Source organism: Myotis yumanensis, unplaced genomic scaffold (assembly GCF_028538775.1).
Source record: "Myotis yumanensis isolate MYYU_CA2020_CCGP unplaced genomic scaffold, mMyoYum1.0.hap1 SCAF_16, whole genome shotgun sequence".
NCBI lineage: Eukaryota > Metazoa > Chordata > Mammalia > Chiroptera > Vespertilionidae > Myotis > Myotis yumanensis.
In genome coordinates this window covers 6,803,216-6,826,263 of record NW_027223767.1, presented here as the reverse complement: position 1 = coordinate 6,826,263, position 23,048 = coordinate 6,803,216, and the positions used below count along the sequence as shown (strand labels likewise).

The window sequence follows — 23,048 nt, the reverse complement described above, 5'->3', positions numbered from 1 at the left end:
GTCTTCTTGGCCCTTGGCGAGGTTTTAGCTCAGATGTCGCCTGTTCAGAGGCGCCTGTCCCGTCTGCAGCAGAGCTCCTGCCCCTCTTCTCACTGGGCCCTGTCCTCCCAGGGTGGCCAGCACAGGCTCCCATTGTTGACTTCGGTACCGGTTCATCACATGCTCCTCCCAGCTAGAATGTAAACACTGGGAAGGGAGGGGCCGTTCTCTGGTTCCCCTCTTTGGCCCCAGTGCCCAGAACAGTACCTGGTGTGCATTGTTGGCTCTCAGTAATTCCTTGTGAATGAATGAAATTTGCCCCGGTGGAGGTATTAGAGAGGAGTTGAGAATTATTTTCCCCCCAGTAGTTTAGTGATAACTAATGGCTAGGTGAGTAACGTGTTGCCGCTGGTCCATAATGGGGATGATAGAATCCCAGGACTCCTTTTTCTTACAAATCCCAGAAACTTTTTCAGGCCCCATGCCTCACCAGCTCTCTGCAGCGCCTGGCAGTATCGATCACTGTGACTCTGACATGCATTTTTCCTCCTGGCATTGTTATTTTATGGGTCTTTTCTGGTCTGTGTGATCTCAGAGCAAACCATCTGACTTTTCTGGAATTGTAGTTACTCATCTATAAAATGAAGCAATTTCATTAGATGGTTTCAAAGGTCCCTTTTGGTTCAAAAGTGGGGAAGAGGGTGGGAAGTAGGAGGGAGTATAAATGAAACAAGCTTGGCCTTGGTTTGGTAATTGTTGAAGCTGAGGGAAAAGTAAAGGGGGCTTATTGTATTCTGTTTTTGTATGTGACTGAGGTTTCCCATAATGAAAGGTGTTTTGTTTTTTAAAGTCTGTGATTCTTTTTGAATTACTTGCTATCTTCTACCATCTTTGACAGTGTTCTTTGATCCTGACTATAGACACTCATTCTCAGAGAACTCAGCTTTCTTGTTGCTTGAATTATCACCTCTGTATGGAGGGTCCAGTTTGGATTCCTCACACTAACTGGTTTTCTGCCTTTCAGTTCTGTACTTTCAGTTTTCCATAGGACAGTTCCACTGGGCAGCTCAGAATCCCCCAGGTCTAGGAAGTGGGCTTCATATACATGTGGTCCACATGGCTTGTAGCTGGATCAGTCTTTTAGTGTGGGGAAGAAGGAATTAACAGACAGCTTAGCTTCTTGAAGCTGTGCATATAATGGCTAAAAAGATCTGTGTGACCTACTCTGATCCACTTGGAAGATCCACCACGAGAGCTCGATATGGAGGCAGCATGGTGAAAGGGCTGGCAGGGAGGTCATCTGGGACTATATTAGGTAGCTACTGGTCGTGTCTGATTTTGCTTTTAAAAATTGAAGTATTTTATAGTCATTAAAAGAAAATTCAAGACCTTCAGTTACCTGTCTACTCACCTAATTTAAAACCCCTACAATCATGACTCATTGTTGATGGTGAATAGTGGATGTGGCCGCATATTTGCAGATTTTTAATGTATCTATGGTAATGTATCTATTGTATCCTGTGTATCTTTTAACCTAAGTTTGTTTACAGAGGGCTGAAATGTCTTTGACATTCTAGGCACCGATTCATGCAAATATAACATGTTTTGACTAAATGAAGTATTTTCAACATTTAAAAGTACAGTTTCCTAGTGAGTGTTTTTGTTTTGTTTTTTCTTACTGCCATTCTGTAAAATCTCACTTCATCTACCTATTCATGAGAGATAGTTTTCCAGGTGAGTCTTTCCCTCCCAGCAACATGCAGTTCTCACTGGACCTGAGGAACTAAAAACTGATTTTGAAGTTTAAGGCCCATACAATAAAACCTTAATGTCTTCTAGACACAATTATTTAATATTGAGGTCCTATTACCTTAAAGAACAATATTAAGGATAAGAAGGGAAAATATACACCATTAAATTATAAATAAAACAAATATTAAAGGATTGATTTTAAGAAATTTTCCCCTAAAAAACACTGCTATCCCTTTATGTATATATGTACAGGTAAACACACATTCACCTATGTGGAAAATAAGCATTTTATAACTAACAGGTTTGAGAATCTGATTTCAGTGAAGAAGTGACTTATCAACAGTCTAAGATAATTGCCATGTATTCCAAAGGGCAGTGCTAGTGCTTCCCCCAGTCCAAGTAAGCTATGGGCTGATACAGTCATCAACTATTGTTTCATTGTTTTATGGAAAGCACTCTGCTGTGTTATAGCAAAAGTGAGTCTCAAGGAATTAAAAAAACATAGTGGAAACAATTTGTATTTAAAAAGTATAGAAAAGTGTGAAGTAATAGAATAGTTGGAAGAGACTGAAAATTTGACAGGTGAGGCAGGAAGCTGTAAGCAGGCGAAGGACATAAAGGTGAACCAGTGTGGAGTGCGATGATGAGACAGCGTGGCTGCAGTGAGGTATATTTACATGTTTGGGTGGGTAATTATGTATGTTGGGCTTCAGGAAGAAAACCGTTTGCTTTATGGAACTTAAGTTGGACAGGGAAGGAAATTACTGAAGTAGAGATGACTGTCTTGAATCCTACAACTATTACAATAGTGCAAATGTAAGATAAGAGAATGGAATGGAAAATAGGAATGGGAAGAAGTAGACAGATTTGACATATCTTTCATAGTTGACTGGACTTGATGGTTATTAAATGATGAAGGAAGAATTCAAGCTGTTCCTGAGAGAATGGTTTTCTCTTCAATGGGGACAGAGTAGAGATATGGGTGAGGATAAAGTGTTCTTAGAGGCCTATTGCAACCCATCCATGATACTAAGAGAGCAGTTGGAAATAGGCATAATGACTCTAGAGATGTGTTGAAGATTTAAATTTTGTCCGTAATTGCAATTGCTCAGGGATTAATGTGTCAGGCACAGCAAGAGGAGACATGATAGGAAACTGAGAAGTGATGAGCTGAGGCAGAGAAAGCCAGGAGCCTTTGGTGTCATGGACGCCACGGGAGGAGGGACTCAGAAAGGAAGAGTCTGGGCCATTACACTGTGGAAGGCCTGCCTAGGAGAGACCTTGTACAGGAGCGTTGGATTTGTTGATATTTGAAAGAAGGTTTAAAAGAATGATTAAAAGCCAAAGGCCTATACTACAAAAATAGTTTCTTCCCAACAAGATTGATAAACTCATACTTTATTGAGAACTGTTTCCTCACCCCTTACTTGGCTTACCCGACATGGCCAAAATAGTAACCTGAAATATATCTTCCAGTTTACAGTTACTTATTGAGAAAAATTATGCTTCTCATTTTATACTTTTAAAGAAGTGATTGAACTAATGGTTTTATATTTTCTTCTTAAAAATATCTATAGTGTGGTCATTTTGGCATTTAATATAACAAAAGCATAATGAACCTGAGCTGAAAGATTTCCCAAGCCCAGCCGTGGGCAAACTACGGCCCGTTTGAAATGAATAAAACTAAAAAAAAAAAAAAAAAAAAAAAGACCGTACCCTTTAATGTAATGATGTTTACTTTGAATTTATATTAGTTCACACAAACACTCCATCCATGCTTTTGTTCCGGCCCTCCGGTCCAGTTTAAGAACCCATTGTGGCCCTCGAGTCAAAAAGTTTGCTCACCCCTGCCCTATCCTGTGAAGAATTTTGCAGATTTATCAGTAAGGCTCATAAGTTGTGTTTATTTACAAATCCGGACTAGATCATTTCAAACTTATAACCCATCTCATAGGCATTGCTTACTATGGTTCAGGCATTGCTCCTGGGTAGGCGCAGTCATCCCTGGTGAGAGGCATTAATCGCTTTAACATTGTTCTCCCTTCTGCTCTATTACAGGAGGGGTAGGAGGATGTGTCTGGTATCTAGAAAGAAGAGCTGTGCAGGCATCCCCTCACAAGTTTATGCATCTTTTTAGGAACGCCAGCAAGCAGTGGGTTACATTTCAGCACTTCACCTTCCTCAAGCGCATGGTATGTTCAGAAGACCATCCTTGCTCTGTGGCTTCAGCCTTTCCTTTTCAATTTGCGGGAATTTCAGAAATTCGAGTTACAAGAGGAGTACTAAGAAGTACTGTTTAAAAAGGACTTGTAATGTCCTCTTCAGTTTATTCAGAACTAAATCCCTTGCTTTGATTATTCTTAACTGAAACCAGGATAATTTTGGTGTTTGAGCTTAAAAGTATGATCTTGAACTTACTGATTAAATTTGGAGAAATATTGAAAATTTCTGGCATGGTTTTACTAGGTTAAAATTAGAGAAAGCTGCACTGTTATAATACTTTATAAATTCTTTAAAATTCTGTGAATACAACAGTAATACAGAAATAATTGCTCTAATGGTGGCCCTCCTGTTTTTTTACATTAGCAGTGCATTCAGATGCATGTCTGAACCGAACAAATTGAGTTTTTAGTGGTTTGCTCAGCATTTTGTAGTGGGCATTGACAATATATCTCAGTCCTCTTGTAGGCCTGTGTCTAGGTCGGGTTCAAGATATTATGGGCAACATAGTAATTTGCTCTGAATTACCGATGAGGGCATTTGACATTTTCTCTAGTAGCAAGTATCATAGAATGGAGAAATCTTAGCTAACAAATTCTTGCAAGCATGAAATAACAGCAAATTCATAATCTAAAATCCTCTTTTAAATTTCTCTCATCTTTTTTTTAACTTAAAATTTAAAGTCTTATAAAAACTTACTATTCTGGTAAGAGATTTAAATTTCCAGTAATGTTCAGACTTTTTAAGTTGGGGGTTTAAGGATAATGGATATTTAGAAGAGAAACTCAAATATATATTATGCCATTTTTATGTAAACAGAACTTTGGATTCATTCATGAGTTTGTAATTCCTAAGACTAGTATGTGTAATGGAAAAGTCTCTTAACTAGTTATCAGGTTAGTGGTTCCATGTCCAGGGCCACCTGTAACTAACTGGTTGTTGAATCTAGGCTCTGTCAGTTTATTTCTCAGCCTTGATTTCCTCATCTGCAAATTAAAGAGAGAGATACTAATAATGACCCATCTTCTTTAACAACTGTTGCAAAGCTTACATGAGATATGTATATTATATAAACTATAACAATATGCATTCTATTGAACTATGAAGTGCCTCATGAATGCTAGTAGTAATTACTTTTTGCAAGTAAGTAATGGAGAGTGTGTAGCTCTAAAGCCCATGTTCTTTCCTCATACACACTACTGTAAGTCACATAGGCCTGGGATGTGCACGTCCGCTGAGCCCCGCTGCATTGTTTGCCTGGGAACATGGCACTCAACAGGTTTTTGGGCTCTTGATTATAGAAAACTTTTTCATTGTACTTGAATGTTAAACCACCAGTTTCTGGTACTACATTAGGGGACATTCTGGAAGAGATGAACAAGAAATAAAAATATCTTCTTTCAAGGAACTTAAATTCCTAGGAATTTCTAGAAATTTGACAACTATTGCAGAGGAATTAATTGTCTTCTCCTTATGTCTTAGTCTAGTGCAGCGGTTCTCAACCTGTGGGTCGCGACCCCTTTGGGGGTCAAACGACCCTTTCACAGGGGTCGCCTAAGACCATCCTGCATATCAGATATTTAAATTACGATTCATAACAGTAGCAACATTACAGTTTTGAAGTAGCAACGAAAATAATTTTATGGTTGGGTCACAACATGAGGAACTGTATTTAAAGGGCCAGAAGGTTGGGAACCACTGGTAGTGACTTCCATGGAACAAGCACTTTAATATTAGTGCATGTGCCTGTGTTTCATAAAGTTAGAGGAAAATCTTTTAAGTACCATAAAAGTCGGACCGATAGAAGGTATAACTAAACAACCATTTAAGAGCATTTTGGCTTTGTATACTGACATGTACTTTTTAAATTTAGTATGTCACACAGCTGAACAGAAGCCTCCGCCAGCAAATAAAGCCAAAGTCAGAGCCAGTGGCCTCTCCTTTCCTTGAGAAATCGTCTTCGAGTCAAGCCAAAGCGGAAGTATATGAGATGAAGCCTTTTGTACCCTCTACCCTATCTTTGCCCAGAAAGCCTAATGAAACCGAATTGATAGAACTAGAATCTGCCTCAATAATTGAAGGCTCAGTAGATGTGGGAAAAGAGACAAAAGATGAAAAGCAGTGGAAAGAGATGAAGCTGCGTGTGGACGATTTGCCAGGAATTTTGGCTCGACTGTCAAAAATCAAACTCACAGGTACTTTGTCTTTCTGGTATGGTTAGAGTCTTCCTTGAAACTTTATTTTTAATTAAACAAAAAGCTGATTTTATTTACGACTCCAACAGGAATATTTTGAAACTGCAGATTCTCTCTAATTGAGATCTGAAGTCAAATTTTCTGAATTCTATTTACTCAGAATTGTAAATAGTATTGTATTAGACATGTACTAGAATATCCTCATTTACTTACAATTAAAGTAGAATACTTATCCTGCTTATTTCTGACTTTTGTTTTTTGCATCTGCTGTCCTTTAAAGTGCAGTGCGGTAATGAGTCTGTCTGTCTGAGTTCCACAGCAGGACAGACGGCACTGCTGTGCGTGGTGTGCAGTGGAACCACAGTGGCCACTGGGACTCCCACTCACTGATGTTTGCCTCTTGTAGGACCTCTGGGATTTTCCCAGGTATGAAGGGGTTTTGAGTGCTTTTCTGAAAGGCGGTTTAGAACCAGATTTTTTGCCTAATTGTAGCAAACTGCACCAAAACAATTGCATGCATTTAGGTGTTAACCCATAATAATGTCATTTGGTTGCTACAACCACGCTATGAGTCAGGAGAAGCTTTGTTATTATCATCCCATCTCATAGCTAAACTTAGAAGTAGCTTATTCTGGGTTCATGCTGTTCGGACTATATGTCCTGGGTCATCCTGCAGATGGAAGACTTGGTCTCTCCGTTTCTTCTGGATGAGAATAAGGAGAAGAAATGGGTAAGCAGTAAAGTTGTATTTGGTACTCTGCGGACAGAAAGTGGTAAATAATATTGTTGAGTCAAAATCGGCAAGTGCTGGTGTGGTAGGGACGACCCCGGTGAGGTTGAAACGGCCCCCGTGAGGTAGGGACGATCCCGGTGAGGTTGAAACGGCCCTGGTGAGGCTCAGACGGCCCTGGCGAGGTTGAGACTACTCCAGTGAGGTTGGGACAAATAAAGGGGACCAGTATGGACTGATGAACAGGTGTAGATACAGAAGCAGAGCAACATGGAACAGAATGTTAAACTACAATGGGGAGCCTGGGGAGGGTTGGGGGGGGGATTAAGAGACCAACTGAAGGACTTATATGCATGCATATAAGATTAACCAATGGACACAAGACACGGGGCGGGGGGGGGGGCGGGGGGTAGGGGCCGGGGGAATGTCATGGGGGGGAAAAAGGAGACATATGTAATACTCTTTGTAATACTTTAAGAAATAAAAATTATAAAAAAAAATAAATAAATAAATAAATAAATAAATAAATAAATAAATATAGGGTAAAAAAAAAAAAAAAAAAAAAAAAAAAAACAAAATCGGCAAGTGAACAGATGAGGCAGAGAGGCTTTGAGAGTAGAGAATAGAGACAAAGAAGGAGTGGTTTCTGTTTATTTATTTGTTTTTCAAGAGAGTTGAGCCTGAAATCCAGGGGAAAAGGAGACAAATCAGACACATCTAGTTCTTCAGTGACCAAGTTCACTTACAGAAAACCTTTTAGGGAAGATGGCACTTGGACATAGGGAACTTGACAGAGAATCATAGTAAAACATACACCGTGCAGCTCTACAGCGGTGAGACTGATTTCAGGTGGTATCTTTGAAATTATGTCTCAGTGCTGGTTTGAGTGTCATGTTGACATGTGAGAAGGACTATAGATAAGGTGTGATTCTAGGATGTCACCCAGAAAACAAGGCCTCTCCGTCTGGGCGCCAGAAGTGAGCTCTGCCATGAGCAGGAGTTTCTCGGTGTGCACTCTGCAGATTCAGTCTGTCATGTCCCATTTCTGTCAGCAAAGCCAATATTCTTCGCCTCTCCTCGAGGAGAAATCTTAGCACATTCTTTGCTTTCCATTCTCCCCTTCAGTCTAACCTCCAGCTGCACCAGTAGGCCCCTCTGTTGTGCCTCTATGGTTTCTCATCCCCATTTCTGAAGCTACCATCCTCGTTTGAGTCCAGACATAGAACTATTATTGCTCCAGCTCCTAACTGTTCTTTCTGCCTCATTCTCCTTCCACTGCACTATATCCCACCCAGGGCTGCCAGAGGAATTTCCTAAGGCATTGCTTTCAGTGTTCCTGACCTGCCCAAGAGTCTGCAGTTCCTCTGTATTGCCTCATGCCTCGACTCAGCCTGACTTTAAAGGGACATTATAATCGGAAATGGTTAGACTCTTCCACAGAAATATTTGTTTTCCACCCCACCATACTCCTTCCTCCATGGAGACCAGTCACATCCTTTCAAGGCTTCTCCACTAAGTCTTTTGCTGCTCTCAGCCCAAGTCTCCCTCCTCAACACTCAGAATATGGCTGGGAAGTCAAGCAGACTTGAGTTCAGATCCTGGCTGTGACATTTACTAGCCTTGACCTTGCTGAGACAATTCCCTCATCTACAAAATAGAAATAATAATAAAGCACTTAAGAATTTAATCATATAATGCATGTAAAGTACCCAGCAACATGACTGGCACATGGGAGACCTTCAGAGGTTAGTTTTCAAATAATTACAGGTAAACACTTGATTATTCAATATAGGTTGTATTTTCCAAGAATTTCAGGGCAGAAATCATGCCATGTATTTGTTGAGCACTTCTAGCTCTCTGGGTACAGTGCTCCTCACTTGGTAGGGACTTGCTTTTTTTTTTTTTATAATATATTTTTATTGATTTCAGAGAGGAAGGGAGAGGGAGAGAGAAATAGAAATGTCAATGATGAGAGAGAATCATTGATGACTGCCTCCTGCACACCCCCCACCGGGGATGGAGCCCCCAACCTGGGCGTGTGCCCTGACCTGCAATTGAACTGTGACCTCCTGGCTCATAGGTTGACACTCAACCACTGAGCCACACCAGCTGGGCAGGACTCACTTTTGAGAGGGAACTGACAGACTGAAGTCTCCCAGAGGAGGGCAGCCACAAGGAAGAGGGGATGTGGAAACCTTGTCACTTGGAGGATGAGATTGTTCTGCTTAGAAAAAGAGAAGGGAGGAGGGATAAAGTGAGGGAAAGGAGAAAGACATAATAGCCATTTTTAGACATCTGTAGTTCCATTGATTTAAAGGAACAATGCTGCTAACTTATAGTCCAGAAGACAAAACTAGGAGATTGCACATGCTAACAGGGTGGCAGATTCTCTTAGTGTGAAAGAGAGTTCTTAGGAGAACTATTTAGGTGCGAAATGGGCTGCCTTGTTAGGCAATGTTCCCTGTCATTGGAACTATCTAAATGGAAACAGATCATCTTTGAGGGAAGTTGATTCCTGCATTGTGTAGTGGGTGGGACTAGATGATGACAATTAAGAGTTTTAAGACCCTTTTCCATACTCAGAGACTGCCTGCCTTCAGTATTTATTGGTGTTTACCACATATTCCTTGGTGCTGGTTACTGGAGATACAGAGATAACAATAAGTTCAGTCTAATGGGTAGATTTTGTACGCATGTACATATATAAAAATAGAACAGCTGTGGTCCGATACATCTGTGTTCAAACCCAGAATTCTTTCTTAATACCTGTGTGATCTTGAGCAATTTCTTAACCTTAGAGTGTCTTAGTTTCTTTACCTGTAAAGTAGAGATAGTGGCACTTACTTCATAGCCTCATTGTGAGGATTAAATGAGATAATGCAGGTAAAACACCTGCATTAAGTGCCTACCCAGCACTAGTATGCACTTAATTAGCTATAATCAATACTATTATCATTGCTATATGCATCATTAGGGAAATTAGTGTTATAGAAATTATAAGGGATGTGTGCATGAGGCAGAGGGGGGACCCAGAGAAGGGAGTGTTCTTTTGCCTGTGGAGGGAATTGAAGTGAATGAGTGTTTACTGGGCAGAAAAGGCCAGTTTGCAAGCAGAGGCATCTGGCATATTCAGAGCTGAAGTGTGCTGAGTAGTGCAGTGTGACTGGAGTGCTGGAGAGGCACTTCCTGGGTGAATAATGAAGCAGGCCATGCTGTCACTGGCACAGGTTTTCCACCCCAGCAAGGGAAAGACCTGGGGGGCATTTTGGAGGAACACAGTCACTTTGTACGTATTTTGTCTTATTTATTTATCTTTTAAGCAGATTTTAAATACTACTGAATTAATATAAATTTATTGTAAGAAAAAGAAATTCAAATAATACAGAAACAGAGTATCTTAAACTGGAAAAGTACCTTTTTCATTCCTCCTAGATGAAACTCCTACTTAAAATGTAGCCATATATATGCAGATATAAAGATATAGATAAAGTTTTATATATACATATATTTTTATTGGTTTCAGAGAGGAAGGGAGAGGGAAAGATAGAAACATCAGTGATGAGAGAGAATTGATTGGCCGCCTTCTACATGCACCCCCACTAGGGATCGAGCCTGCAACCCAGTTATATGTCTCAACCAGGAATCAAACCGGCAAGCAAACCATGACCTCCTGGTTCATAGGTCAACGTTCAACCACTGAACCACACCAGCCAGTCCAGAATTGCTTTTAATAGCAAAAAAACTGGAAACACCCTAAACGTTTACCTGTAGAGGATTAGTTAAGTAAATAATGGCAGTTCCATATAATGGAATGGTATGCAGTGAAGTAAATACTGTCAGTGAAAGCTACACTGTTAAGAGAAAATGACAAGTTGTAGAACTGTGTATGCATGTGTGTATAATGACCCTATTTCTATTAAAATAAAAAGCCTCGCCTGAACGGGGTGTCTCAGTGGTTGAGTGTTGACCTATGAACCAAGAGGTCATGGTTCGATTCCCGGTCAGAGCACATGCCCAGGTCCCAGGCTTGATCCCCTTTGTGGGGTGTGCAGAAGGTGGCCGATCAGTAATTCTCTCTCATTGTTATTTCTCTCTCTCCCTCTTCCTTCCTCTCTGAAATCAATAAAATATATTAAATAAATAAAAGCAATTCTGTTATTAACTTTTATGTATGTAAATCTTTGTATACTTATGTGAGTCCTTGTGTAGGATAAGTGTTTAGAAATGTAATTGCTAGCTTTAAATATTGTAATTTTGATAGACTAACCGGTTTGTGCCTAAAAAAGATAGTTTAATTTACATTCCCTCCAACGGCATGTGGGAATCTGACTCCTTCTGTACTCCATGCTTGTGAATTAGTTGTCTTTACCAGTGTTGCCTATTTGAAAACTGAAAAGATTTTTGTGTGTTCGTTTTTATTTTCTCAGTTTTGGTGGGATTTAGCATCTTTTTCTCTATTGACCATTTCTATGTTTCCTTTTATTTACCTCATACCCTTGGTCATTTCTTAATGATGTTTTTAGAGCTCTCTTTAGCATTTTATCCATCATATGCATTAATTTTTTTAAATATTTTCTTTTTCCTTTATTTTACTTGTGATATTTCACTGTTTTATTTTGCCCTGCTGAGATTTTTCAAATTTGTTAGTTCTTTTTTTTGTTTTTTGGGGTTTTTTTTGTGCTTAGAAATATTTTTACTGCCCTATGGTTATAAAAGCATTCACTGTGGGTGGTTCTTTTTTTAAATACTTTAATATTTTTATTATATTCTCTAAGGTGTGGGGACCATGTGGAATGTCTTTCAGTATGAGGAGTAGGATGGATTAAGAAGACTGCAGTGGCAGTACTATTGAGAAAGTGTTGTCTGTTTTTGTGAAGAAAGTTTTATTGGAACACAGCCATGCCAATTTGTTCTATGCTGTTATCATGCTATGTTGGCAGAATTGAGTAATTATAGAGAAAATTTATGGCCTGGAAAGCCTGAGTATTTTCCCTCTGGCTCTTTATAGAAAAAGTTTTCTGGCCCCAGCTAAAGAGCATTGACTATTAAGACTCAAGAATGATGGTAAATAAATCATTGGTAACCAATTGAGAAATGACTTGGGCTGAACTAAGGCTGTGGTGGGGAAGGAGAAAAGGGGAGAGAAAGATGTAGAAAAATATGAAGGAAATAGAATTAACAGACGGTAGATGTGGTGGAGTGCTGAGGAGGTTTGGGACCTGGAGTTGCAAAGACCTTGACTACCATTAGGGGAAGCAAGCCTTCTCCAGTTCTTTGAGCCCTGTGCTCCTTAACTGTTCTGTACTCTACCCAGTTCTCTGGCAAAGTGCCTGCATTCATTCCTGGCTCTTACTAACTGAGAGGCCTTGAACAGTTTCCATAATCTCTCTATGCCTCAGTTTACCTATTTGTAAAGTAGGGATAATAATAATACCTATTTCAGAGGGTTGTTCTGAGTATTAAATAAGTTAACCTTTGCAAACTACATAGAAATGACTGTGTTAAGAGCTGTGTACTTGTTCCTTAAGTTAAAAAATGCCTGGGTGCCCTCACAGGCATTTGAGTTTGCTGCCCCTACTCTAGAAAAACATCCAGCCTTCTGATATGGAAGACTGGATGAGTGGTGGTGTTGAGCCTTAAGAATGTGAACTCTGAAGAAAGAAACTGGTTGGGGGATAATGATGAGCGGAGTTTTGCACACATAGAATTTGAGTTGTCGCTGGCATATCCAGTAAAGAGGTTCAGTGGGCAGGGGCAGTTGGCTGTGAAGGACAGGAGCTCAGGAGAACTCTGGGCCAGAAGAAGGAGGGGTCTTCAGCATGGAGTGGCTGCAAGCCATGGTGGTGATCAAGGTTGCCAAAGGTCAGTGTGTAGAGGGAGCAAAGCAGAAGGCCAGGGACAGGACCTTGGGGTGCATCCCTTCTAAAAATTAGGTAGAGTGTATTAGGAGACTGCAAGGGAATAATATGACCAGAGAAAGGAAAACAGAAGTGCTTTGTCACAGAAATTAGAAGAGACCTTTCATAAAGGAAGTGATGCACACTTCCAGATGCTAGAGTCTGAGGTGCCTGCTAGGAAGAGGTGTTTTATTTGGCAGTTAGGAAGTCAGTGCCGATTGACTGCCAAATCAGGAAATAATTATCCATGTTTCCTCTTTTTAGAGTCTTAAAAGAGCTACTTTAAATAATTAATGTAAAATCACTTTTTAAAGTTAATTCTCAGTGCTTATTTCTTTAGGAACAGAGGAAAGTGTGATAATTAGGATGTTGTTGTTTTTTTGTGGCCACATCTTACCTTCAGGCTAGCTGTTGTATTGGTTTTTCTTCTGTATGCCTCATATTGTTGTATATCCAAGTAGGCAGATGTAGAGTTTGATATTTAAAACATGGTGTCTAAAATCTAGAGCAGTGACTGCATTACTTCTTTAATAGAACATACCATGCCGAGTGGTGCCCGTTGGCTTACTGTTTCCCATATGTAAGTATGCATGCAAAGGAGCCTGCATAGCACGTGGGTTCAGACAGTGCTCTCTGGCCACTGTCCCCAGGGATTCAGATCCTGTAGGCCGGGACAGGACCCAGAGATCTGCATTTTTGACAAGCATGCCGGAAGACCTGATGCTAGGTGGTCCTGGACCACCCTTTGAGAAAGTGAAGTAAGCGTTGTGCAGGCAGAGTGCCGGCCCCAGGCCCACTGGTCTGGCTGGATGCAGAGAACTCGCCCAGTGAGAGCCAGAGCAGTCCTCCCCAGCGGGCAGCAGGAAAAGCAGCTGGGCAGGACCTGGACCACACAGAGCTGTGCAAAAGCAGGATGCACCGGAGAAAGGGAGCGGCAGCCGCCCCTGTTGCTACAGATACAGAAGTCCCAGGCAATAAATTCCTCCAGCACCATTTTATATATTCCATGCCCCAGGTTTCTAGATGAGCTAATTGAATTAAAGTCATTTCCTTCTGCTCATTCCATTTACCGAGGCAGCACCCTTCGGATGACCTCTACCCTTTTATTTGACCTTTTCCCTCCCTATTTAGTTTATTACTTGAATTTACACATCTTGGAGTCAGTGGGATTATTTTCTTTATCAGTTGATTTCTTTTGTACTCTTCAGGGCAATTCATTTATTGCTAATGATAGCCGAGGCAGAAATATCTGGGAATTAGCGATCTCTTTTATAGAACTAGTCTTTCTTTCTTGGCCTCTTTTGTTGATAGCTGTGATAAACTGGGAAAAATTAACTAGAAAAGGTGGAGGGCCATATAGTGGCCATTTACAGGACAGTAGGATAGCAGTAGCCTGCTGCCTTGGCATTGATGCCAGGATCTGGGCCAGATGTGTGCTGGTGCTAATGTCATTTAAAGACTTTTCTTCTATGAAAGGAAGTAAGATTGAGTTTATAAAGAAATAATATGTCCCCCTTGATTTTCTCTTGCCAACTGAGCTATTTACAATGTGTTTTTGGACTTTGTTGCAAGGACCACACTGGGGTAAAGAAATGTTGGATGAGGATCATAAGAGGCTTTGGTGACCAAACGGAATTTATACTTAATATAGGTCAATAAAAAGCAGAATTTTTTTCCTAAATAACATCTGTACAGAAAAGCTACAACACATTTTCTGAGACCAGAACAATAAAATAGATTGCTTACTGGAACCAATAGGTTATGCGGTTGATGGAACTGATGTCAAGTCTATCAGTGTATAGATATTTACCCCCGAGGGCCCAGAGTGTTGCTTTTTATTAAAGGAAAAAAGAAACAGGAGTAGAGGATACAATCTTACTTTAGATTGCTTCATAGTTTTGAGTAGATTGCAGCTATCAGATACTGTACAAGAGATTTTCCACATTTTCATAAAAATATTGAGTAGAATTCTTGAAATTTAATTTATATTTTGAAATAATTACCTTATTAAATGTGAAAGTAGAGTTTTTATTATATTACGTGTTTACCTCAGAAAAAATAAGAAGTACAGATAAGCAAAAGTGAGAACAGTTCGATCCTCTCAAAATAATAACCATTTTCATCATTTTGGTGTATTCTAAAATTTTTTCTGTACAACTCATTCATATAGTTTTGCTTTTTAAATAAATGTAAGCTCAAAATGTAAATATTTTGTGTATTTTTTAAAGTATCCTGTGTTCATATGTTTACCTTCTTTTGGTGACTTTAAAAAAATTTTTAAGGTCGTGTTTTCTTAAGACAGAACAAACATACAAAAGGTCCCCTCCAGGCTGTGCAGTTACCAATCTTTGAATACAGTTTTTCAGCTTTTTCTGCCCACAGTCTGAGTTGTAACGTTCGTATTAATGGCAGCGCCACTGGAGTTAGACTGGCAGGGCTGGAATCTCAGGTCTACCACTTATTACTTTGTGAGGATGTCACACATTTTCAAATATCTAAGCCTCGGCTGCTTCATCTGTAAACAGAGGCTACCTCTAGGATTGTTGTGAAGGTTGTAGAGGTAACGCAGGTAAATAATTTAGTGCCAAACCTAGCACATATTAAAGGTTCAAGGAAGGTTAATTATACCAGTATATTTCATATCATATTAATTATATTCTATTAATGCATATATAGTTCTGTTGGGTTTGTGCTGTAAAAATGGGGTCATAATATACATTTTGTTCAGTTGTTTGCTTTCTTCCTTAAATAGGCATGCTTTCTCATCAATGTAATTAAAACTACCTCCTTTTTTGCCCTGGCCAGTGTGGCTCAGTTGGTTGGGCATTGTTGTGTGCACAGAAAGGTCAGGGCACAGGCCCAGGTTGTGGGTTAGATCCTTGATCTGAGTGTGTACGGGAGGCAACCAACCAGACACTGTTTCTCTCTCACATTGATGTTCCTCTCCCTTCCTCTCTCTCTCAAACAATAAAATAAAATCCATAAAAAACTACCTCCTTTTGGCCCTGGCTGGGTGGCTCACTTGGAAAGTCCTCCAGTGCACAGGAAGGTTGAGGGTTTGACTCCGTCAGGGCACATACCCAGGTTGCAGGTTCAATCCCCATATGGAAGACAACTAATTGATGTAGTTCTCACATCCATGTTTCTCTCTCTTTGACTTAACTATCTTTGAAGTTAAAGTTATGGTGATTTTCCTAGGATAAGTGCATCTGAGTGGCCTTCTTGGCTCAAAGGGTATGCATACTCTGAAAACTGATTTTCACTGACAGATCTCCCTGGAGAGAGGTTTTACCTGTGTATGCTGTTACCGGAGTGACCACCAACTCATCATCCTTCACCAATAAATGATAGATAATTATGTATTTTTCTAAATAACTACCAATCTGATGGGTGAAAAGTGGCATTTAAGGTTTTAAGTCTGTGTTTAAATTGGTGGTAAGGTGTTATATTTTCCACATGTTAGTTGGTGACTTGTATTTCTTTTGCAAATGGCCTTCTGTTTACCTTCTATCCTTTCCTGTCTTCAGCATTTGTCTTTATTCATTATCTGTACGAGTTCTTTCTATAGTCAAGATTTGAACCCATTCTATATACCTATTGTAGATGTCTTATCCCTTATATGTTGTTTGTTTCTTTTTTTATTTATGATTATTTTATGTGCAAATGTTTATGTAACAAAATCTATCAATGTTTTTTTCCTTGTGGTTTCTCGTTTGTGCATAATTATTGGGCTCTCCCACACAGAAGGGAGATATAAATATTATTGAAATTTTAATCTTATCCTATATAATAAAGAGCTGATATGCTAATTAGACCAAACAGCAGGACCATCTGGACGAAGCCGGGGCTGTGAGGGCCGAGGCACCTGGGGCTGTGAGGGCCAAGGCAGCCAGGGCTGCAAGGGCCTCGCCCCTTGCATGAATTTCATGCATTGGGCCTCTCATATTTTTATAATTTTATATTTTACATTTAAAAATTTTGTTTATAGAAAATGGTGTAAGGTGGACATATATCCAGTTTTTAATAAGTTGTTTACCAGTGGTGAATGTCACACACATTTTTAATAATTTGTGAGGCTCTATCCCTGGACAAATCTTAATCACCTTCAACTGCCTAAAATTATATTAGTTTTTTAATTGGAATTTCAACATATTTATATATTAACTTGCGTGGGGAGGATTGAGATCTTTACCATATTCATCATCCTCATTTATTCAAGAGTTCTTTTATGCCTCTTAAATTTTATAGTTTTTTCAAATAGATTATTTGATTATTTATTGATCAATTAATTTGGGGTATTTGAAAAATTGTTTTTTTCAGTTGACTCTTTTATGAGTTTTTTGGATAGCCAATCAAATAATGGTCAGGTTATTTCCCTTTTCATATTTGTACCAATTATTTAATTTTCCAGTGTGATTACCTCTCTGTTAGACTCTTTCCATCTGCTTTTCTCACTATAATTTTTGCTTCACTCTGAAGGATCCTCTGAGATGTGTTATGTACAGCACTGATTTTGTTTTACGCCATATACTTTTTATTCTCATGACTTTTAACATTCTACTATGGCAGTGATTGCTTCTGTACATTAGATAGGGGTGTCTTTTTTCTACTTATTCTACTCACTCACCTGCTATTCATTGAGTCCCTGCTGTGTACCAACTGTACCCTTCCAACTGGGTAGAACGGGGTGAGTGCAGTGAGTAGAACGGGCAGAATGGGGTAACTGTGAGTCTCTGCCACATGGGTCTTACTCTTAATGAGGAGCTCAGAGTCTAGTTCTGTGGTGCATCTTTGTTATAAATATATTCAATCCCTTTTTCTTCCATGTTCCTTTTTTTTTTTAATGTTATAGAATCTTTCTTATAAGTCTTAGATTGACCTGTTTTACCTCTCTTTATCTTTGTCCATTCTCGGGTGAAGAGAAGACAGTTCCAGACAGTAGTAAGTCCCCCAGAAGAGTATAAGCTCTATGAGGGCAGGGCGATTGGTCTGTTTGCACTGTTCTGTCTATACTTGATGCAGTGCCTGGCATATAGTAGCTGCTCATTGAATGAATGCGTGGTGCGATTTTTCTTCATCACCTAATGGTTTAACTTGAAGATGGAAGCTATCAGTTTATGTTACTGATGTAACATTCCTATGGCCTGAAGGAGATGAAGCTGCAGCTACCAGCAGGGCAGCGTTTTCTCTACAAGGTATTTTCAAGGTTTTTGAAACCACACATGCCAGTGTTCTACTTTCCACATCTCATTTTTAGTGTAGTCTGTCTATGCTCTCAGAATATAATGTGTCTCTGCCTAGCCTTTCCTCTGTGCTACTTCCTGCCGAGCTGGAAAGATACCCTGTCGTGCCAGCATAGTCAGTGGGTGGCTTGCTTCAGGGGAAGGGTTGTCTCAGTGAGTTATGTCAGGGCTAGGACCTGCTCTCTTTCTGGGGTGACTGCTTTTCCCTCCCCCGAGCTGTGCTGTAGCTTCCACAGTGAGGGGACTTTTCATACAGCGGGCCCTCACACCCATGGTCCACCCAGCCTCTGCTCCTGACCCTCACCTCTCACAGCAGGAAGGAGGGGCGGGTGCTGTCACATAGCCTTTATTTCTCGTGTTTATCCATTTCCTTGTTAGGTGATACTTAGGCAGTCTACTTTTTTGGCTATTTAAGTAATGAAAGTAATAAGTCAGCTCTCAGCAACCATCTACAATTTGATGTCATCTGCACCATATTTGACAGGCATTACTTGGGGGTTTTAGTATCAACTCTCTACTTAATTTATGCTGATACAGGTTTTTCTCTGATTTTTATTTTCATTCCTTCATTCCCCTTGGTTTCTGGTGGGAGAGGGCTGTGAAGATGCTTGAGCCAGTGTTCTGAGTTAGATGAAAAATACATTTTTCTAGGGCCCAGTGGTCAGCAAACTGTGGCTCGGCAAACCGCGGCTCACAAGCCACATGCGGCTCTTTGGCCCCTTGAGTGTGGCTCTTCCACAAAATACCGGCTCTTCCACAAAATACCGACTTCTGCACATGGGCCACAAAGTTTCAATGCCATGCGCCCGCACGTGGTATTTTGTGGAAAAGCCACACTCAAGGGGCCAAAGAGCCGCATGTGGCTCATGAGCCGCGGTTTGCCAACCACGGATCTAGGCTGTTCTGTTTTCTAATGATCTAATTGTTTTTAAGTTCCATTTGATGTTAATTGAATTGATTGTAAGTGTAAAATGCTACGATAGAGATGTAAAGGAACGCAAAGATAAATTTCAGGAGGATGATGATCTAAAAAAATATTGACACCTTTAAAAAAGAGAGAAAAAAAGCTGTGAGTTGAAAATGGGCTCAGCTGTACGTGACTGAAATTTGAAGAACAGTGATGTACACAGATTAAGGGTTTGTTTTTCTCTTACATCAAGGAGTCTGAAATAGGACTGAAGAGCTGGTGCTAAAGGATGTCGTCAACATACCTGGTTCCTTCTCTCTGTTCTGTAATTATTAGCTTGTGGCTTCTGTGCTCAAGACCATAGGATGGCTGCCACTGCCCCGTCATCGTGCTGTACTCCAGGCAGAAAGGATGAAGAAGGGGACAGTGTGAAACATCGGAAACCTCTTCACAAGAACTTGCCTTTTTATTTGGGAAGGAAAGCTCTTGATAGGAACTTCTATTTCACTGGCCAATACTGTACAACATGGCCACCTCTAGCTCCAAGGGAGGTTGTAAGATAGGGCATAATTCTTACCTCTGTCATTTTAAAAGCCAGAGCATCTAAAGTCCAGCCGAGTCAACATTTCTGTGTCCTGGCAGCCATGAGGCTACCTCATTATGCAGTGCACTCCCTTCTAGGAAAGGGAGGTGAGCCTGCCCACCTCTCCACCAGCCGGTTTCCCCAGGAAATAGACCACCACCCCTCAGTCTGCTCGGCCACAGCCGCACATGTGCACTTCAGGTGCAGTGTATTTAAGACTAATTTCCCAGCCCCACATTGACTTCCAGGAGTGGTTGTAGACGTGCACTGCTCTGTTAGTCATTTTCCCTACCATCTTAGTCATCAGACACACATTTTGAGACTCCTAGTTTGTGTTGGGAACTGTTAGTACTGGATTATACAGCAGAGGAGAGCCAACTAGCCCAATCATGCATCTGCACTGGAAAGTTTAGGTGCTGGTGAAGCTACAGCTGAGCAAGGAAACGAGCAGGTGATGCCACGCAGCCGTCCTCTCCGACTTTGATGCGCTCCGGCAGTCACCAGGGCTTTGGCGTCTTGCTTCCGGTTTTCTTCTTCACCCCAATCCCCACCGTCAGCACAGAACGTCACTATCTTTAATGACTATAAAACTTCACTTGCCATCTGAGATACTTGGCATGCTTGTTGTAATGCAAATTTCTGGTCCCCATCTCCACAAACTACTTTGCTTTAGGTCTGGGGTGGGCCTAGAAAGGCCTGTTAGGAATGGTCCCAGAACATACTTTGAGAAACTCTTCTTATCTGAAAAGCTCATTCAACACCCTTTCCCCTACCCGCTCTTCTCTCACCTCCTGGAAACTGTAACATTAAGCAAAACAACGTAACAAAGCCAATTTTACTGTAGGCTAATTGATATAAATAAAAATTAAATTCTGGTCATAGAAATCACCAAACTTCTAAATGAAAACCCAAAACACTTCTAATATTAAACTTTGAAATAAATGTGAGCTATACATACATGTAAGCATATATACTAGCTATATTAATAAATATTAATTAAAATAAAATTAATTCTTTAACTTTAAAAGAAAATAATTATTTTTCAACTTGCTTACTCCAGTACAGGGTCAGTGGTCGGAGCATAAAGCTCAGGGCACAAAGCAGGAGCCCACCTTGGAACGGATTCCTTTCCCTTGCAGGGCCACTCAAAACACACACACACAAACAGACTGGGGCAGTATAGACACTTCAATTCACTTATGCCATCTTTGACACACACACACACACACACACACACACACTCAGACTGGAGCAGGTTAGACACATCAGTTCACTCCCACACATCTTTGGCATGTGGGAGGAAACTGGATTCCCTAGAGAAGACCCTGCATACATGGAAGAATGTGCAGACTCCACACAGACAGTGTTCCTGCTTGAGCTGATTTTTTTTTTCTGACCATCATTTTAAGGAAAGGGCATTGAATGAAATGACCTTATTCAAAACCTGCTGTATTTTGCTGTTTCTATCATTGGATGCTATGGTGACTGAGAAGTTTCTTCCAGGTGACTTCAGGCTGCTGTGCTGTGGTTCCTCTGTCTGCTTTTTAAGGTGCTGCTTTCACCTGTTGTTGTTGTGTCCTGAAGTTTTTATCCGATGCCTTGTTTTGTACTCAGTTGGAACCGAAATGGCCCTATCATGTTTCTCTATAAGTTATTTGAATTTGTGAAAGTTATACCCCTGGAAGCTCAGAGGAATCCTCAAAGATTTGACTTTGTTTTATTCAAAATGATCTGGTCCTCAGCCAGGAGACTTAGTGAGCGTAAACGTTATAAATGAATTGTCTATTAGGGTTGACAAATGATGATTATTGATTGTCAGTTTCTCTTAAAGGGACTTTGACACCATTCAGGGAATTCTTCCCGTTATTCATCATCTTAAAAGTCCTTAAAAGATTTCTCTTGCCAAAAAATTATCTTGGATCCTAGAATAATAACATAGCCAATATTATTGCATGACTATTTAGTTACCAAGAATAAGTGAAAGTATTCAGTGAAAAAGAAAATAATGATACATTAACATATGTATGTAGTTATGTCCAAATAAGAACAAGTGAGAGGTTCATTTTACTGACCTGTTATATGTCTTGTGTAAAATAATCAAATGTAGGTAAATACTAAATACTGTCAAAATCAGAATAATAATTTAAATATATGCTTAATATTAATTTGTTATTTTAAGTGTATATCATAAAATATCTGTTCTCTGGATAGTGACACAGTTTTGATATAGAACTGAGAAAAGGCCTCATTATTTTAGTGAAAACTGCCTAACTGACAGTTCCTTTTTGCCAAATGCATTTTTCAAAAGAGGTGTTTCCTCTTGAAAGTTTGGTAGGCCCTAACTGGTTGGCTCAGTGGAGAGAGCGTCGGCCTGGGAACTGAAGAGTTCCAGGTTCGATTCCAGTCGAGGGCACATGCCCGGGTTGTGGGCTTGATCCCCAGTGCGGGGCGTGCAGGAGGCAGCCAATCAATGATTCTCTGTCATCATTGATGTTTCTATCTCTCTCTCTCCCTCTTCATTCCTCTCTGAAATCAATAAAAATACATTTTTAAAAAAAATTTTGGTAGGCATCAGTTTTATGGAAAAGTTTCTTAGCTAATTATGAAGTATATTGAGAAGAAATGTTTCTTTATTGAGAAAAGAAAAAAAAAACCCTAAAAATAGGATGACAAAGTAGCAAAGCTTAAAAGTAATGGAAAAACATTGAAAGGACCATCTGAGGACCTCCCTCAGTGCTGCATAATTAACCTTCCTAAATAACTTTTATTTACGTGTTTACTTCAACAGGTCTGATAGCTATTTTATCTCCCTTTTCTGAATGCTGACTATAAATGCAAACCAAATGCTTCCTGGTTGACTGCCTTGATCATACTGAAACGTTTCCCTTGGTAACAGTGTTACTCAGTGCATTTGAAGTGATGAGTTTTAATTTGGTCCCAGGATTTTTCAGACTAGCTTTGGTCATTAACTATATAAGAAGAAGAAAGAGGAAAACAGGAAGGCACCATAAGTTCTTAGTTTTGCAGCTGTGTTGTTAAAATCTCTATAACGTCTTATCTTTTAACCAGAAGTGGTTATGGTTTGTAATCAGTTACCTCTGATTGATATTCTTTAATGTGGCTGAGGAAAAAATACCGTGTCTCTCATCAATCGACTTTTCATCTGAACTTAACAATAGGCATAAGAATTACCACCTTCTTTGATATGGGTGCTGGTAAGATGACTGTGTCAGGAGGTTCACAGAGCACTGCTAAGCCACGAAGCCTAAAAAACTCAAATTAGAAATTGAACCATTTGAAGCTTAAGGTGTTAATAGAAATGGAGAGAGAGGAGGAAATCTCAAGTACAGCTAGGAAGTAATAATGCGTGCTCATGTGAAAATCAGAAGAGACTTAATTCCTGCCTCTTAATTAACATATAATTTTGAACTTTAAGATCAACCAAAAAAACTTATTCCATAGCTGGGACACACACATAAACCAAACCACATACAAATTTATTAACTGCCTGTTCTCTGTCTGCTTTGTGCACAAAAGAGCCT

General features: G+C 40.0%; 1 protein-coding gene across 1 annotated transcript in view; it reads left to right on the top strand.

Moving 5' to 3' along the window:
* The window catches only part of COX10 (cytochrome c oxidase assembly factor heme A:farnesyltransferase COX10), a 112,374-nt gene that overhangs the window by 671 nt on the left and 88,655 nt on the right, over window positions 1-23,048 (top strand). Inside the window, exons 2-3 of the mRNA XM_070392942.1 lie at window positions 3,790-3,923; window positions 5,825-6,146. Of these exons, the coding sequence (XP_070249043.1) occupies window positions 3,790-3,923; window positions 5,825-6,146 (456 nt within the window). The remainder of the gene's footprint in view (window positions 1-3,789; window positions 3,924-5,824; window positions 6,147-23,048) is intronic.